The sequence below is a fragment of the Balaenoptera borealis genome (assembly GCF_965194805.1).
Source record: "Balaenoptera borealis genome assembly, chromosome: 14".
NCBI lineage: Eukaryota > Metazoa > Chordata > Mammalia > Artiodactyla > Balaenopteridae > Balaenoptera > Balaenoptera borealis.
In genome coordinates, this window is record NC_138875.1 from 23,667,982 (window position 1) to 23,687,644 (window position 19,663).

At 41.5% G+C, this 19,663-nt stretch overlaps 1 protein-coding gene across 5 annotated transcripts in view; it reads left to right on the forward strand.

The window, feature by feature from the left end:
• The window catches only part of MYO5B (myosin VB), a 360,038-nt gene that overhangs the window by 154,999 nt on the left and 185,376 nt on the right, over positions 1 to 19,663 (forward strand). For all 5 annotated transcript variants that reach the window (XM_082355410.1, XM_082355408.1, XM_082355411.1 and 2 more), the window contains exons 3-4: positions 6,743 to 6,914; positions 14,017 to 14,161. In XM_082355410.1, coding sequence (XP_082211536.1) covers positions 6,743 to 6,914; positions 14,017 to 14,161 — 317 coding nt within the window. The remainder of the gene's footprint in view (positions 1 to 6,742; positions 6,915 to 14,016; positions 14,162 to 19,663) is intronic.

Genomic DNA, 19,663 nt, shown 5'->3' on the forward strand with positions numbered 1-19,663 from the left:
GTTCAGTGGCATTAAGTACATTTACATTGTTGGGCAATCATCACTACCATCCATCTCCAGATGGATCTCTGTTACTTAGTTATTATCATTGACCTCTTCCCCTGCTGTATTCATGATCTTTTCCATCAGGATATTTTGCCTGGCTGCTTCTGCTTGGAGGTTGGTGAAGCAGTGATATTTGCCCCCAAGGGACATTTGGCAATGTCTGGATACATTTTTGGTTGTCATGACTGAGGAGGGAGGTTTGCCATTGGCATCTAGTGATAGGTAGAGAGCAGGTATGTTACTAAGAGGACCCTTCCCCAAAGAAACAACTATCAGTCCTAAATGAAAACAGTGTCAAAGTTGAGAAACCCTGGTTTAAGCCTGTAGAGGAAATGGTCCTGGACTTGCCATTGCTGAAAGACACCATGTCAAAAGCTAAACTTTTATAACTCCATATTCTAACAGAATATGTAAATTGTTTTCCCCGAAATAAATTGAAATCAAAAGATTATTTTTGACTTCACATTTTTATGCTGCTGTAATTTTGTTTATAATTTAAACTTCTTAATTGCCTATTTTCATTTATGTTTTTTTTCCTTTAATTACTTGCATCACCATTCATTCATTATTCATTCATTAGAAACAGTTATTATTGAGCAATTATTATATGTCAAGGTCTGGTTATACAGCAGTGAAAATGGTACATCTGTACCTTTGTGGAGCTTTCAGTCTAACTTATAATGAATGTAATACATACACAAATATAGGCTTTAGAATATGAAAAGTTCAAGGCCAAGAATCTTTAGAAATCCATTAGAAACACGGTGAGGTGCTTGACTATACCCCGCTGCTCCCTTTGTCTTCACTCCCCAACCCCACACACTTTTTTGAAACCCCCTTGGGCAGCTACCTCAGAGTTTCGTGCTGACTTACTAAAGCAGGAACACTTACCATGGTAGAGGTGGCATGCAGATGTTCTACCATGGTTCTCAGCCACCTTGCAGGTTATGTGGGACCCCATGATTACCTCCGTCCAGAGAGCCCTAGGTAGAATTCCTGTCTATCACTTCCAGGCAGAAGCATAGAAGAGCCTATGGGAGTTTGCCATGCTCTCTTCTTCCTCTGCCTGGTGACGGTGGAGGTCACGTGTTAATGTCTGGTTGACCTTGTGGAGCAGAGCTTCCATCCCAGCCAGCCTTGGGTACCTAGCATGAATGAGAGAGAAACCTTTGTGGTACTGAGCCGCTGAGGTTTCAGGGTTAATTTGTTATTTCTTCATAACCTAACTGACCCTCCCTAACTAAGAAGTTCACATGAGTCACAGAGTATTTTATTTTTCAAGTAATTGCATGCCTGTGCTTAGGCCTGGGCTAAGTGATATGAGGCGAAGAATAAGAAGGTTCTTTTTAAGAAGCATGATCTTTTTGGAGACTAGAGAAGATGGAGCTGTAAGATTTAAACGCAGCTATCACAGAATAAGACACAGCAGAGCATTCATTAAGTGAATGTTTTTTGTATTCGTTTAGGACATAATGTAAACTGGGCTTTTAGTGTGTGTTAAATGAACCTGGAGCCACACACTTGCTATTACAATAAGTGTAAGTGGATTCAAGCTTTGAGGTCTCCTATTTTCCAGGAGGATAGCTCAGAAAGAGAACACAGAAGAGAACGCACCCACATCCACTGACCTAAGTTGAGTACTTTAGACCAATAAAGTTGGAAGGGCCCTTAAAGATTGTTGGGACCAGTCCTCCCATCTTACAATTAGGGAAGCTGCTGTCTGTGGAAATGAAGTGATGGACTCAACACCTCAGAGCAATTAAGTTCAGTGGTTCTCAAGTTTGGCTGCATGATAGAAACCCCCGAGGAGCTAAAAAATTTTTGCAAAGCTCCAGCACAGCCAGACTTCTTAAATCAGAGTTTGGGGGTGGGACACAGCATAGTATCTTTTTGCAAGCTCCTCATGGGATTCCAAGGTGCAGGAAGGGTTGAGAGCCACTGCTTTAGTTGACAGCCAGGACTTGAATACAGGGTTTAACTCCTGGTCGGTCTCCATTTCTGTGAGCCATGTGGCACCTCAGGGTCAGCACCAATTGCTTGCCTGCTGTTAACTCTATTTTTACCAGCTTATCTTTTCTCTAGATCTTCTGCTTCTATGGGTAGAGAAAGAAAACTTGTTTCTCCTACTCTACCATATATGCTGATTAGTAGCTCCAAATCTTTGTGTTGGGATTTGTCATTTGAAGATGTTTTTATGATTATGTTCTCTTGCTGTGGTACCATGTCACATGGACATGTTGAGGTATGGGAGAGATCATGAAAATATCAGACATTTCATTCAACTGGTATTTTTAAGCACCTACTAAGCATTATAGAATCACCTACTGAGTTTAGAGCAATCTAGACCAACACTCTCCAAGAGAACATTGTGCTACAGTGGGATGTTCTCTATCTGTATTGTCCAGTATGGCAATCACTAGCCACATGTGGCTATTGGGCCCTTGAAATGTGGCTAGCATGAGAAACTGAAGTTTTAATCGTATTTAACTTTAATGAATTCAATTTGAATAACCATCTATTGGCAAGTGCAGGTCTAGACCAATCCTCTACCTTATGCCACCCTCTATATTCTCAAGTGGTGTCCAGTATCATTTGCTGGATGGTGACCATTTGGAGACCCCCACCTGTTCCTGATTCCCAGCTCCTGGCCTTGGAGAGGAGAAGGTCCACTCTGGGTGTGTGACCGAGCATTAATTTTATGAAGGGTGTTAACATTCAGCCTCCTCTTTACCTCCAAAGTCCCAGTTATTATGTAGTGAAGTCTTTTGTGCAGAAAGTTCAATGTCTCTGATCGTGTCATAAACCCTTTAATTTCACATAAAACCATATTAACCGTAAGTGTTCAACCCTAGCAGCGCTATTAGAATCAAATACCTGTTAGAGAAAACAATGTGTTCTTCAGGCTCTCATTCGCTCCCTCCCTTGCCCTGGATATGCACAACCCCAGAAGTCTGTAGTTTTATGGAATGCTGAGCTTGCAGCTCTCACCTCTTTGCTGCTGCTCTGGGCATTTTTATTCCTTATCAATTTTACTGTAACCAATACCATTGGCTTATTTTTGGACCATGTTTTCACAAAACTGCCGATGCCTTTCCCTCCACACGCTTGGGGGAGAGTCTTTTGAGGGGAGATTCATCTGAGAAAATATGGAATGCCAGCATTTCTGCCTCAGGGTTTAAAGATACTGGGCTCAGGTCCCAGCTTTCTGATCTGAAAAATGGGGGGTTGGCTGGGGGAGCTCTGTGGCTCTGCAGCTGCTGTCTCTGTGCTGCTTACCAGGGAGGCGGGGTGGAGAGCCACGCGGGAGACCAGAGCAGACGCGCTCCTGCTGGGCAGAGGGACGTCCGCATTGGGAAGTCTTTCAGAGGGCTCAGGGAGGGATGTGTGGTTAGAGGCCCAGTGACACCACCCACTCTGCTGGAGATGAAGGGGGTGAGGGAGCAATTCTAGAGTTTAATGAAATAAAAATCAACTCTCAACAGTCTCCATTTCCCCCTTGTTTCCCACCTCTTGGAAATTTTATCTGCATCTTCATGATAGTTGTTTGCTGGTCTCCTGTATGAAGTAAGTTTGATAAGAATAAAAGAGCTTTTTCACAGAAAGAAAAGAGCCTTGTTTAATATTTTATAAGTCCCAACAACAGGAAACTGTACAAAAGAAAACCTCACTAACACAGGTAACCATTGATATTTTGTTGGGATGTTATTCCAGTCAGACTTTAATATAAGTTTTAAATAAATGGAATCCTGCTATAGATTTCACTCTGTAACATGCCTTTTGTTAGATGCAGCAGAATGCTGTGGGTAGCTGCCTGACCGTAAATACTGGTCTGTGTCGTGCTTTACTTCTGTATTTACAGCTTCGGGAGTTGATACATTTGCTCATTTGTAAGATTGTCTCCTGGGGCCAAGGAAGAATATATTTATGAGAAATTCTGACAAGGTGTTGCCACCTGCCCTCCAGAAAAGTTAAATCAGCCTGAACTCTTTTTGCCCACACCCGTCCTGGGTGTCAGTTTTTATGTACTTTTGCTTAGCTGATGGATAGTGGTGCTAATAATCTTTTATTTGCATCTCTTTTGTTAATGGTGAAGTTGAATAGTTTTTCACATATCGTCCATTTGTAGTTCTTATTTTGTGACTTGTATTCCGTGCACAATTTTCTGTGAGGGTATTGGTTTTCTTTTTGATTTCTTACAACTCTTTGGATGTTAGGAATATTCTATTAAATAATGCAGAATAACTGTTCCCTTCTCTCAATTTACTCTGCATATGGTGTGTTTTATGATGGTTTTAAAGTTTTAGATTATAGTCAAGTTAATGAATATTTCCCTACAGTGTTCTGGCTTTTGTCTCACCCCTTAAAGGTACTTCCTTTCAAAGCTTTTACGAAGATTTGCCCACATTTTCTTATTGGTTTTATTTTTCTTTTTTCATTTAATTTTTTGGTTTTATTTTTCTTTTTTCATTTAATTTTTATTTTTTTTCATCTAAAATTTATTTTAATATGAGGGAGAATAGAACACGGACTCAATTTTTTTTTCCTAAATGGCTGCAAATTTACCTACCACTACTGAAAAATCCCTTTTAACATTTATTTGCTATTTTAATGTCATCATGAATAAATTACCCATATGTGCTTGCATTTATTTCTGGACCTGCTATTATGTTTCATTTATCTGTCTATTCTAACACCATTATGACAGTACTTTAATTTAAACCAATGCCATAGTAGCTTTAATAATATACCTTAATATCTGGTAGTACAAGTCCCTCTAAAAGTGGGACAGGAGAGAGCACTGAAAGACTTGTATAGAATAGCAATTCTTTTTTTTTTTTTTTAATTTTATTTATTTATTTATTTATGGCTGTGTTGGGTCTTCATTTCTGTGCGAGGGCTTTCTCCAATTGCGGCAAGTGGGGGCCACTCTTCATCGCGGTGCGCGGGCCTCTCACTATCGCGGCCTCTCTTGTTGCGGAGCACAGGCTCCAGACGCGCAGGCTCAGTAATTGTGGCTCACAGGCCTATTTGCTCCGCGGCATGTGGGATCCTCCCAGACCAGGGCTTGAACCCGTGTCCCCCGCATTGGCAGGCAGATTCTCAACCACTGCGCCACCAGGGAAGCCCTAGAATAGCAATTCTTAAAATATGATCCATAGGGAATTCCCTGGTGGCGCAGTGGTTAAGAATCTGCCTGCCAATGCAGGAGACTAGGGTTTGATCCCTGGTCCGGGAAGATCCCGCATGCCGCGGAGCAACCAAGCCCGTGTGCCACAACTACTGAGCCTGTGCTCTAGAGCCCACGAGCCACGACTACTGAGCCTGCGCCACAACTACTGACGCCCGCGTGCCTAGAGCCCATGCTCCGCCACAAGAGAAGCCATCACAATGAGAAGCCAGTGCACCACAGGGAAGAGTAGCCCCCGCTCGCTGCAACTAGAGAAAGCCTGCATGCAGCAACGAAGGCCCAACACAGCCAGAAATAAATAATTAATTAAAAAAAATATGATCCATAGGCCACCTGTATCAGAACTACATGGGGATTTTTAACAACTGATATTCCTGGTCCCTGCCCAAGAGCTCCTGAACATAAGTTGTGTTGAGGAAACTTATGTATTTATTTACTTACTTACCTAGCTAGCTAGCTAGCTAGCTGCGCCGGGTCTTACTTGTGGCATGTGGGATCTTTAGTTGCGACATGTGAACTCTTAGTTGCGGCATGTGGGATCTAGTTCCCTGACCAGGGATCAAACCTGGGCCCCCTGTATCGGGAGTGCAGAGTCTTAGCCACTGGACCACCAGGGAAGTCCCAAGGAAACTCTTTTTACAAGCTCTCAGATGATTTTTAAGAACACCATAAGAAACGTAACACTCAGATAAAACATGGTAAGCAACAGTCAAGTTCCTTCTGTTTAAATGTTAAAGAACACTACCTTTTTATTAATTACTTCTTTGTATTAATTTCATGTGTACAGGTAGTCAATTATATATCCTGTCACTAAACGTATTTTGAGTATGTAGTCCAAGTGCTATGTATGCTGAGAGTACAAGGATAACACCTTGTATTTGAGATTTGACTTTAGGATGTGTAATCATACTCCCTAATTACACACAAACACACACACACACCCCACCCCCCTCAAGCTCCTATTATACTTTAGGTTAAAGTAAAATTACTGCTCGCAGTTAGGTTGGGGAAAAATATGTGTACAACTTGAATGGAATTATGGAGAGCAGTTTGCTGGTTGTAAGGTAATCCAAAAAATAAAAAATAGGTGAGTGCGTTGGATGATGGGAGAGAGAGTAAAGCAACACCAGCATCAAATGGGGCAAACCAAAGAAGCTTTCCTGGATGGGAGAAAGAACAGTATGGCAACTAGAATTAAAGACTCAGTATTTTTGCATTGAGAAGCAGAAGAACACTTTATTAAATCTACCTGTGCTTCCTGAATTTCTCATGTCATTCGGTCTTTTACCTTGATACACTGGGATTATGTTATCAGCAAATTTTCTACCTGGGCTGGTCACTTATGGCAACATAGGTATTTTGTTCAACTCGCTTTCTTTAAAACGTGTTATTTATCTTCACTTATGATCATGTTAGGGTAGCGATCCTAGCCAACAAGACAGGACATTGAACACAGGCTAAATGCTTCATAACTGTGCCTTTTTGTGTTTGCCACTTGCCTTTCCTTAGATTCGGGAATACCCCATTGATGTCCAAGGCAACCAGCTTCCCTTCCTGCGGAATCCAGATATCCTGGTGGGAGAAAATGACCTAACTGCCCTTAGCTATCTACATGAGCCTGCAGTTTTGCATAATTTAAAGGTCCGTTTCCTGGAGTCCAACCATATCTACACTTACTGTGGTAAGTGAGGGGTATCTATTGGCTGTGTGTGTTTGAAAGTGCTTACAATCTTTAGGCTTTACGTGTTAAACTCCAATGGTTAAGAATCCTACTTTCACTCTCATTATAAGTGTCTCTCACCTGAGACCCTTGAAATGTTTGCAGTCAGTGAATGTGGCTTAATTAGGCTGCCGTACCTCTCTGTGGGAGGATTGGTGTTAATCACAGCTCAAGCAGGGAAGAAATGGGCCACACCTTGTGGCTTGATGGTCAGGCACAGTCCTGGAATCAGTAGGAAAGCAGTAAATCCATCCCAGTGTGCTAGCTCAGGCGTTTGCTCTCACTGTGGAGCGCACTGCTGCAAATGTACAGCTGGCTTGTTTTTGTTTTTTTTTAACTTTTTATTTTATATTGGAGTATAGGTGATTAATAATGTGTTTCAGGTGTACAGCAAAGTGATTTTAGTTATACATATATGTGTATCTCTTCTTTTTCAAATTCTTTTCCCCTTTAGGTTGTTACATAGTATTGAGCAGAGTTCCCTGTGCTATAAGTAGGTCCTTGTTTGTTATCCATTTTAAATATAGCATTGTGTACGTGTCAATCCCAAACTCCCTGACTATCTCTCCCCACCACACTTCCTCCCGGTAACTGTAAGTTGATTTCTAAGTCTGAGTCTGTTTCTGTTTCGTAAATAACTTCATTTGTACCCTTTTTTCTAAGATTCTACATATAAGTGATATCATACGCTATTTGTCTTTCTCTGTCTGACTTACTTCACTCAGTATGACAATCTCTATGTCCATCCATGTTGCTGCACATGGCATTATTTCATTCTTTTTAATGGCTGAGTAATATTCCATTGTATATATGTACCACATCTTCTTTACCCATTCTTCTATCGATGGACATTTAGGTTGCTTCCATGTCTTGGCTATCGTAAACAGTGCTGCAATGAACATTGGGGCGCATGTTTTTGTTTTCTGCTTGAGAAAGGGCTGCCTTTCTGTCTGACTCTCTCACTTGCCCATGTACAAACATGTGCATGATGAATATTTGTTGAATTCATGATCAGAAACCATGACAAATGCTTTTTTAAAATTATTTATTTATTTATTTATTTTTAATTTTTTAAAATTTATTTATTTATTTATGGCTGTGTTGGGTCTTCGTTTCTGTGCGAGGGCTTTCTCTAGTTGTGGCAAGCGGGGGCCACTCTTCATCGCGGTGTGCGGGCCTCTCACTATCGCGGCCTCTCTTGTTGTGGAGCACAGGCTCCAGACGCGCAGGCTCAGCAATTGTGGCTCATGGGCCTAGTCGCTCCATGGCATGTGGGATCTTCCCAGACCAGGGCTCGAACCCGTGTCCCCTGCATTGGCAGGCAGATTCTCAACCACTGCGCCACCAGGGAAGCCCTAAAATTTATTTTTTAATTGAAGTATAATTAATTTACAATGTTGTGTTAATTTCAATATCCTGGTTTATCCCAGGATATTGAATATAGTTCCCTGTGCTATACAGTAGGACCTTGTTATTTATCCATTCTATATGTAGTAGTTTGCATCTACTAACCCCAAACTCCCAGTCCATCCCTCCCCCACCCCACTCCCCCTTGGCAACCACAAGTCTGCCCTCTACATATGTGAGTCTTTTTCTGTTTCATAGGTAGATTCATTTGTGCCATATTTTAGATTCCACATATAAGTGATATCATATGGTATTTGTCTTTCTCTTTCTGACTTCACTTAGTATGATAATCTCTGTTTGCACCTGTGTTGCTGCAAATGGCATTATTTCGTTCTTTTTTATGGCTGAGTAGTATTCATATATATATACACACACATATACGTATACACACATACACACAGACACACCCCACATCATCTTTATCCATTCATCTGTTGATGGACATTTAGGTTGTTTCCATGTCTTGGCTATTGTAAATATAGTGCTTCTGTGAATGTAGGGGTGCATGCATCTTTTTGAATTACAGTATTGTCTGTATATATGCCCAGGAGTGGGGTTGCTGGATCATGTGGTAGTTCTATTTTTAGTTTTCTGAGGAACCTGCATACTGTCCTCCATGGTGGCTGCACCAACTTACATTCCCACCAACAGTGTAGGAGGATTCCCTTTTCTCCATACATCTCCAGCATTTGTTATTAGTAGACTTTTTAATGGTGGCCATTCTGACTGGTGTGAGGTGGTACCTCACTGTAGTTTTGATTTGCATTTCTCTAATAATTAGCGATGTTGAGCATCTTTTCTTTTTTTTTTTTTTTTTTTTTTTTGGAGATTCCTACATATTTTTATGCAATATTTAATTGAATCTTTACAATCACTGTATAAAACCATTAGCACCATTTTACAGATGACATAACTAAAGCTGAGAAATATTAAGTAACTGGCCAAAGGTCACAAAGCTAGAAAATGGCAGAGTTGAACCTGAAATATCAGACTCTAAGAGGCAAGCTTCAATCTAATTTGTACAATCTTCCCTCCTATTACATAACTGAACAACTAAATAAATGAAAGAAAGAAAAAACAAGTACTCATACTGAGCCTGCTATGCAGCATGCCTTGTGGTATGTACTGGTTCCTATCTTCAGTTTTTTTTTTTTTTTTTTAAACATCTTTATTGAAGTATAATTGCCTTACAATGGTGTGTTAGCTTCTGCTTTATAACAAAGTTAATCAATTATACATATACAATATGTTCCCATATCTCTTCCCTCTTGCATCTCCCTCCCTCCCACCCTCCCCATCCCACCCCTCTAGGTGGTCACAAAGCACCGAGCTGATCTCCCTGTGCTATGCGGCTGCTTCCCACTAGCTATCTATTTTACATTTGGTAGTGTATATATGTCCATGACACTCTCTCACCCTGTCACATCTCACCCCACCCCCTCCCCATATCCTCAAGTCCATTCTCTAGTAGGTCTGTGTCTTTATTCCCGTCTTGCCACTAGGTTCTTCATGGCTTTTTTTTCCCTTAGATTCCATATATATGTGTTAGCATACTGTATTTGTTTTTCTCTTTCTGACTTACTTCACTCTGTATGACAGACTCTAACTCCATCCACCTCATTACAAATACCTCCATTTCATTTCTTTTTATGGCTGAGTAATATTCCATTGTATATATGTGCCACATCTTCTTTATCCATTCATCTGTCGCTGGACATTTAGGTTGCTTCCATGTCCTGGCTATTGTAAATAGAGCTGCAATGAACATTCTGGTACATGACTCTTTTTGAACTATGGTTTTCTCAGGGTATATGCCCAGTAGTGGGATTACTGGATCGTATGGTAGTTCTATTTGTAGTTTTTTAAGGAACCTCCATACTGTTCTTGAGCATCTTTTCATTTGCCTATTGGTTATCTGTATGTCTTCTTTGGAGAAATGCCTATTTAGGTCTTCTGCCCATTTTTCGATTGGGTTGTCTGGGTTTTTTTTGTTGAATTGTATGAGCTGTATGTATATTTTGGAAATTAAGCCCTTGTTGATTGCATTGTTTGCAAGTATTTTCTCCCATTCTGTAGATTGTCTTTACTTTTCTTTTCTTTTTTATGGTTTCCTTTGCTGTGCAAAAGCTTGTAAGTTTGATTAGGTCCCATTTGTTTATTTTTGTTTTTATTTCTATTGTCTTGGGAGGCTGACCTAAGAAAACATTGGTATGATTTATGTGCCATGACAAATGCTTTAAACAAATGTCCTAAAATTTCTCTCACATTTTTCTTGAAATTTCTCCATTTCCCCCATCCCAAATTTTGGCTTCTCTTTTTTAGGCTATCGTTAAGTGGTGTGGTAGACAAGAACCCTATATATATTGTCGTTTGAGGGGCAAAACATTTTAGGATCTGGTTGCAGAGTCAGCTGAGGGCTTCTTTGTGGGGGGTTGTCCCATTTGTACTTCAGTGCCTTGGTCTTATCTGTGATCCTAGGTGAGCCCTCAGGGGGTTAGGGTTCTTTTCATTGTGATATCCCACTTTGGTTTGGAATTGGCCAGCTGGCTGCTAAGTTAGGGTGAGCTTTTATGCCAGATTTCGGGAGCTGGAAATACCATGTTGATTTCAGTGCTTGAGAGAGTTTCCCAAAGCTCCTTTCCCCCAGTTGTTAGTGAGAGTTTTATTTGAAAGAAGCCCTCAGTAAGTGGTTTTTGTTTTTTTTAAAAAAGATTTTTGAAAATCTCCCTTTTTGGAGAAAGGGATAAATGACCACCAGCTTCGCTTTTTACAGGCATTCCTTCTAAGAGAGGTCCGGGTGTCTGTATGTATTTATCCAAGCATACCTTGGCTCTTCCAGCTTCAGCTTTCAGAGTGACTGATGTAGCGCAGATTTCTAAGTCATCAAGAAGCACTCTTACCTGCTGTGGAGGGGGCTGAGACATTTTAGGAAAATGTGTATTTTAGAGTACACATACTCAGAGTATATCAAAATTTGAATGGAATGAACTAGGGTTTTATACAACTCTCAGTAACCAGTAGAACATGAGAGGCTGTTTTTAAGGCGAATGACTTGGAGAATTCTCTTATTTAGTGGAGTTTTACTGAGTCTGGGCCTTATTTTTCATTTCAGGTTGTATTTTCAGGAAAACTTTCATCTGAAGAGGACTTTGTCTTTTTCCTCTCCTTGCCCTTTCTTCTTTACTTGGGTAATGTGGTTTATTACGTTTCACGTTTCTTTCTCTCTCTCTCCCTCTCTCTCGTATTTATTCCCCTTCTAATAGACTTTACGTTTTACAGCAATTTTAGGCTGAGAGCAAAACTGAGTGGAAGGTACACAGACTTCCCATATAACCCCTTTCGCAACACATGCAGAGCCTTCCCCACTATCACCATTCTGCTCAAGAGTGAAACATTTGTTAAAATTGATGAACCCACAATGACACATCGCTATCACCCAAAGTCCGTAGTTCACATTAGGTCACTCTTGGTGTTGTATGTTCTGCGGGTTTAGACAAATGTATAATGACATGTAGCCACCGTTATGGTATCATAACAGTAGTTTCACTGCCTTAAAAGTCATCTGTGTTCTGCCTGTTCATCCCTCTCTCCCCGCTAACCCCTGGCAACCACTGATTTTTTATACTGTCTCTATAATTTTGCCTTTATAGAGTATCATATGGTGTAGTCACAGTGTGTAGCCTTTTCGAATTGGCTTCTTTCACCTAGTAATATGTATTTAAGTTCTCTCCATGTCTTTTCATGTCTTGATAAATCATTTCTTTATAACGCTAATATTCCATTATTCATTGTACCACAGTTTGTCCATTCACCTACTGTAGAACATCTTCGTTGCTTCTGAGTTTCGGCAATTATGAATATAGCTGTTATAAACATCCACGTGCAGGTTTTTGTGTGGATATGTTTTCTACTCCTTTAGCTAAATACCAAGGAGTGTGATTATTGGATCATATGGCAAGATTATGTTTAGTTTCGTAAGAAACTTCCAAAGTGGCTGTGCCCTTTTGCATTACCGCCAGTGATGAAATAAGCATTTCCTTTGCCTCCACATCCTCGCCAGCATTTGACATTGCCAGTGTTCTGGATTTTGGCCATGCTAATAGGTGTATAGTGGTATCTCATTGGTGTTTCAATCTGCATTTCCCTAATGACTTACGATGTGGAGCATCTTTTCCCATGCTTATTTGCCGTCTCTATATCTTCTTTGGTGAGGTGTTTAGGTCTTTTGCCTATTTTTTAATTAGATGGTTCATTCCCTTACTGTTGGGTTTTACGAGTTCTTTGTATATTTTGGGTCACAGTCCTTTATCAGATATGTCTATGGCTTGTCTTCTCATTCTCTTGACTGTGCTTCTTTTCAAACACCAGAAGGGAGCACAATGTAGGAGCTCTCCCGTCTTGGCAGTGACCCTTTCCATTCTTGCCTTCTCTTCCCCAAATGACTGGAAAAGCTCACATTTTTTGTACCCATCAGTGGTTCCCTTGAGATCCAGAATATGTTTATGTGAAAGAAGAAGAATTTGTCTTATCTTGAATATTGAATTTGTTTTTTCTCGCTCTTCACATTCTCAAATATCAATTTACCTTGCCCTTCCGTAAAAGATCTTCAGGGTGAGAGGATTTGCGAACTCTTCATTCAACATGTATTTATTGAGTCCACCATTGCATTTTGTCCTTTTGGGGACACAAGATGGGAAAAATAGTGAAGTGAAAGATAATGCATGATGTAGTGTGATGTGAGACGATAAAAAATAGCCAGCACTCAGTGCTTACTGTGCAAGTCTGAATGGTGTGAATGTTCTCTATATTAATCATTTTACCCTCAGGGTAACCAGGGAAATGCAATTTTTATCCCCATTTTGCAGTCTAGGAAACTAAGGCACTCAGAGGTTAAGTAATTTGGCAAAGTCACACAATTAATAATCAGCTGACGTATGGCACAGGGAGATCAGCTTGGTGCTTTGTGACCACCTAGAGGGGTGAGATAGAGAGGGTGGGAGGGAGACGCAAGAGGGAGGGGATATGGTGATATATGTACACGTATAGCTGATTCACTTTGTTGTACAGCAGAAACCAACACAACATTGTAAAACATTTATACTCCAGTAAAGATGTTAAAAAATAAATAAACAAAAAATAATCGGCTGAGCCAAGATTTGACATTACGATGTGTAAATCGTATTTCCTGTTCACAAGTTTATATTTTAGTTAAGACAACCCACATACAAATGAGAAATTAATAGTCCCTCTTTTAGATTTTAATTCTGAGATTTTTTTTAAGCCTAACACCTGTTGGCAGGGTTAAGTACCCTCTTCTTTCTAATCCTGCAACACTTTGTACATGTCACTTTTATGAATTCAATTTGTTGAGCATTTGTGCATGTGTGTTTGTGTGTGTGTGCACGCGTGCCCATGCATATGTGCTTATTCCATGCTCTAGGGCATTTGGAGGCCTGGCCTGTCATTCTTTTCTCCATCAGGGCCTAGCAGAGTGCCTGATAAACACACATACATCTAGATTTAGTTGAGTGATTGGTTAAGACTCATTCTGTTCCTCTTTCCTTCTTTAGTTCTGATGTATATGAACACGGGCCTGTAAAGCTCTAGTCAGGAGGCCATCGTGCTCTCAGAATCTGACTGCATTTTCTGTTTGCAGGGATCGTGCTTGTTGCCATTAATCCTTATGAACAGTTGCCAATCTATGGTCAAGATGTCATCTATGCCTACAGTGGCCAAAACATGGGGGATATGGACCCTCACATCTTTGCTGTGGCCGAGGAAGCCTACAAGCAGATGGCCAGGTAAGAATAACCTCAGCCCAGAAGTCCTCCTGGGTAGTCCGAGGGGAGAAAAGGGAGTTTCTACCTTCTTTGGCTGCTTTTTCTCAGTGGTGGAAAAAAATCAGTGGTGATTCTGGGATTGAGGAAGAGTCTTGGGACTCTTGGGACTCTCAAACCAGCTCAGGTTCTTTTCTTACCACGTTTCCTCATGTTTTCATCTTATTCTTGTGAACGTGAACCTTGGCTTGGGGAACAGTGGCTCCTTAGACTTATTTCAGTTTTGAGCAATGCAGTTAATGCCTAGTGTTTCATCTCTCCTTGACTTTCTTTTGGCCTTCTCTCCTCCCCTCCAGGTGTCATGAATCCATTTTATACCATCACCATTCATTTTGCAGATCTCACTGAAGGCTCCCTTTTGAAGGAACCAGGACTCTGACAACTTCTTGAGATGCCAGGCATTTGGGGCAGAAATAGAAATTTCAAATTAGCAGTCATGCATCGTGGTTTCGGGTTTTTAGCCTGGAAGTGGAGTTCTGTTTAGGCACTTAAGCAGGTCTGATTTTCGAACTCTGAAAGATAGGTACAGGTCTATTTCGTCAGAAGGTGGGCTAGGTGAGTGTATTGGTCAGGGTTCTGCAGGGCAACAGAACCAATATGGAGTGTGTGTGTGTGTGTGTGTGCACGCGTGCGTGTGTGTGTATGTAAAGAGAGGGATTTTTATTTTAAGGAATTGACTCATGCAATTGTGGAGGCTTGGCATGTCCAAAATCTGCAGGGTAGGCTGGCAGGCTGGAGATCCAGGGAAAAAATACTGCATTTTGAGTCTGAAGGCTTTCTACTAGCAGAATTCTCTTCGGTGAGGATGTCAAATTTTTTTCTCTTATGATCTTCAACTGCTTGGGTGAGGCCCACCCAAATCTACTGATGTAAATGTTAATTTCATCTAGAAAAGAACACCTTCATAGCAGTATTCAGACTAGTGTTTGACCAAATGTCTGGGAACTGTGGCCTAGCCAAGTTGACACATAAAATTAACCACCACAGTGTTGGTCTTGAACTGTCAGGATATAGTATAGGGAAAGATAGTTTTACCAAAGTTTTGGTGGAAATGCATTTTTCCAGTTAACAGAAAAATGCTGGATCCTTTCAGCTAAATCTTTTTTGCCACCTCTAGAGAATATCTTACAGAGCTAGCAGGAAAGGTAGGAGTCCTTTGTGGGGAGGAGGGCTGCTTAGGCTAATTTAGTGAGAGGAGTGAGAAAGAATCCCACTTAAGGTGGTCTGTGCTTCGGTGGATATCAGAGTGTAATTTTCAGCCCAATGAAAGTTTCCATGAGGAAAGACTGTTATATAATTTTCCTTACTAATTTATAATGTTTTATTGCTGGCTGTGGAGATGGGTATGTAAAAGGTCTGCTTCCTTATGGATACACAGTGACCATATTCAATATAAGCAGTGATTGGAGAACAGCAATATAATAAGTAGAATGATCTACAACCATTTTATTTCTCCCAAATGTGATAGATTGTGGAGCTAAAATGGTCATGACCTTTGATCTCTCTGATGCCATAAAACGACCACATACTATGTTCATCTGCTATCAGGGCTTGACCTGGAGTCGCTTAGCTTGGTAAGCTGTTGAGGCACATACCTCTGGACTGAAGTGTAGTTCAAGGTCAGATCACATGTGGAGAAGAATGAGGGGTAGCGTGATGCAGCACACGGCCTCGCTCAGGTGTATGCACAGTGGAGGGGGACCTGGGGTCTGGACAGGTTTCTACGTCTTGGGAGAATCTCTTAAGCCAAGTCATCATTTGCTTCATGTGAAGATTATCCTTTCTCCTTTACGGATGGTTTCTTTATGGTTCTAAAATGGAAAGTGAGTATGGCCTGGTTCTGATGACTTCCTACCATGCGAAAAGTTCTGCCAGCTCCCTGAGACTTGTCCTTTCATGGATGTCATTGATGTTTGTTTTTCATCCCATTCTCCTCTCCTAGCCAGTTGCACTTAGATGTATCAGAAGTTGCTGTTCTTTATCAGACTTCTTGAGGCTCCCATACAGCTTTGAGAAACATCTAGCCTCCACTTTTATCCATACCATAGATCCTCTTGATTAAATACCTACATTCTTCCTTTCCGTGCCGGAAGCTGTACTCTTGGGTTATTTCACTTGTTTGGGTCCTTGTTCACAACTGTTAGAGGGAAAGGGCAGGTGTGGGATCCAGGGTGGTGGTGATATGATCTTGCCTAGGGTAATGCATTTGATGATTAAGGGGTTTGGATGTTAAAGTTGGACAAGGAGTTGCTTCCTTAAGGATTTTCTTTTAAGTGCTAAGGTTTATAATCGTTTTACCCACTGAGTCCTAGGGTGTAGCCAAATAATTTTGCTGAAATACTTGTGCAATTTTTGCTCATGAACGTGCATTAGAAGCATAAGACCAGCACACATGGCCACAGGAGAGAGAGCTATTTTTGTATAAGTTCTGTTGTCAGCAGCTCATGGTTTCTGCTGTTGATCTGAGAGGCATATTAGAAGCCCCAGCAGAATCTTTGCAGGGAAAGAGGGAGACCCACTGGTCAGATGCAGGGACGGTTTTTGCTGCATTTCCATTATGGGCCTTCTCTGTCAACTTTGAATACTAGAACACGTTCATTTAACAATAGTTGCCAACTGTATTGTGCTCTTCCTGACTCATCAGTAGTTTTTGTAATAATTGTTATGTGGATCAAGTAGCCACAGTCTAACACAGTTTGCTTTGAATCTGAGCCTCCATAACCGCTGGGCAAAATAAAGGGTACAAGAAACTAAAGTTAATGACTCCCAGTCTTTGGTGACTCTGAGTCAGTTGGCCTTGGACTCAGCAATTCTTTCTCTTGATTCACTGGGGACTGGATTTTCTTTCTTCATGTCGTTCACACTGGGACACTCCAATTCTTGATGCTTTGGGTGTGTGCGGGGAGTCTGTCAAAGCTCGAAGGGATAAATCCAGACCTTCATCCCCATCCTGAGGTTTCCATCCAGAATTTTGTGCTGGACGGAAAGGTTGAGGAGACACAATAACAAGATGATTGGTTCATTGTCCCTATCCCTGTTGACTTCAAGACTAGGCTTGAGAGTAAATGGAGATTCACAGTGAATAAAAAGGCTAAGCTAGTATAAAACATCAAATTCGTGAATTCTGTCTTCCACATAAGAAACGATAGTTCCCGTGAGAAAGGGGACTGACCGCTACTTTATTTCTGCTCCTCCCTTGTTCAAGATCCGAAATGCCCATTCCCTCATTTTTACCTCCCCTGATTCCAGCCTCAGCTCCTGTGTTAAGTCATATCAGCCAACGTTTGTGAAGTATCAATTATTTGATAGGCTCCTTCCTGAATGAATACTAAGAAATGTGAGACCTCTCCCCACTTCTTAAGGCACCCACAGTCTGGTTGGAGAGAGAGGACACGGTAGGCCAAAAAGCCTGTAACTGCAGGAAGTGTAAATTGAAGCCATGCTCAGCGTTGTTTGAATTGAGTTTGGAGATGATTGTCACACCTGGGCCAAGAAAACTGTAGCATTTAAGCTGGATCTTGATGAATTGGTAGGATATGTAGAGTGAGAAGCGGAACTCCAGGTGGGTGGAGTAGAGTGATCATTACCCTAACAGTGGGGCATCAAAAAGTACGGTCACGAAACCACAGTGACATAGTGCTTCACACCCCCTAGGATGTTTGTCATCAGAAAGACATAACAACAAGAGTTGGCAAGGATGTGGAGAAATTAGAATCCTCATACGCTGCTAGTGGGAATGTAAAATGGTGCAGCTGCTTTGTAAAATAGTCCAGCAGTTCTTCAAAAGGTTAGACAGAGTTACCACAGGACTCAGCAATTCTACTCTTATGTATGTACCCAAGAGAAATGAAAACATGTTCACCCAGAAACTCATCCACAAACATTCATAGCAGAATTATTCACAGTAGCCAAAAGGTGGGGAAAAAACTAAATATCCATCAACTGACCAATGGATAAATAAAATGTGGTTATAGCCATACAGTGGAGTATTATTTGGTACATGAAAAGGAACAAAATACTGATACAGGGATGAACCTTGAAAATATGCTAAGTGAAAGAAGCCAGACATACAAGAACCCATATTGTGCAATTCCACTTATATGAAATGTCCGGAGTAGACAAATATATAGAGAGAGGTAGATTAGTATTTGCCTAGGGCTGGAGGTTTGAGGGGAATGGGGAGTGACTGCTGGTGAGGATGTCTTGTTTTTTTCAGTGGTGGCGATGGTGGGGGGCGGGTGATGAAAATTTTCTGCAGCTGATTGTGTGGGTGGGTGCACAGCTCTGCAGATGCCCTGAAACCCACTGAATTGTGTGCTTTAAATGGGTGAATCGTGCGTTCTGTGACTTATACCTCAAAAAAGCTATTATTCACAAAAGGCATGGTTAGGGAACCAGCACCCAGGAAAGCTTAACCTATGTGGTAAGTGCGTCTGTGTCGGGGGTGTGTGGACGGTACAGTTAGAGGCAGGGTGGCCAGACGGTGGAGGCTTCTGAAGGCCGGGGTGAACTTTGGGAGAAAAGCATGTTCTATTAACAAAGGGTACAGATATGGTCAGACGACTCTTGGAAACCCTGGATTAATCAAGTGAACCATCTGCCTTCAAGGCAGGGGGCTTCTCAGGGTAGTTATGTTGACATGCATTCTGAGTCTCCACGATGGGGAAGCATTATGCTGGGTTTGCAAATCATATTTAGACACAAAACTGTCTTCAAGGACTCTTTGGGAAATGCTGGCCTAGAGCAATGGAGACATTTTAGAGCTTGTTAGATAAAGAGATAATAGGACACAAGGGATGTTCAAAGACCAATTTTTCTCTGATGGGCCCTATTTCAAAATCGCTTCCTTCTCTCCATATTCCTATACCATTTCCAAGGATGAGAACACCTTCTCATGAGGAGTTTAGATTCTTGTGGAAATACCTTGCCTGTTTCAGTGACCTCTGTGTAATGATTGATAGTAGATGCTGAAGCTGGAATTCAGACCCGGTCTCTTTGCCCCAAAGCCCTTTGTACCTGCTGAGAAGCTGTACTCCCTCCATCACTGGTGCCTGTCGACTGGCCCCAGGTAGTCTTCCCAAAACAAACTCTGGTCCTCAGGGCCATGAGGACCGAAGGACAGACCTTTTGCCTTAATGTTTCAAAAGTGTCTAAATTCCAGCGTGAGATAGAGTTTTGGTGTATTTTCTAGCTCTGCTGGTGGGAGTGGGCGACCTTATTGTGCTCCCCAGGTCTGATCCTTTTTTTTTTTTTTTTTAGCTTTTGTGTTCTTTCCTGAAAGAGAGTGGGGACACTGCAGAGCAAATTCATTTGCTCGGGTGGCCAAGGTAATAGAGCACACACATTTCCATCTGGCTCTGCTGTGCTGCTGAGCTGTGACTAATAGTGAAAGATGGGACCGCTCCTGCCCGGGGTCCCGGGGAGGGGAAGTGCAGCTCGGCCCGCCTGTGGCAGCCGATTGAAACC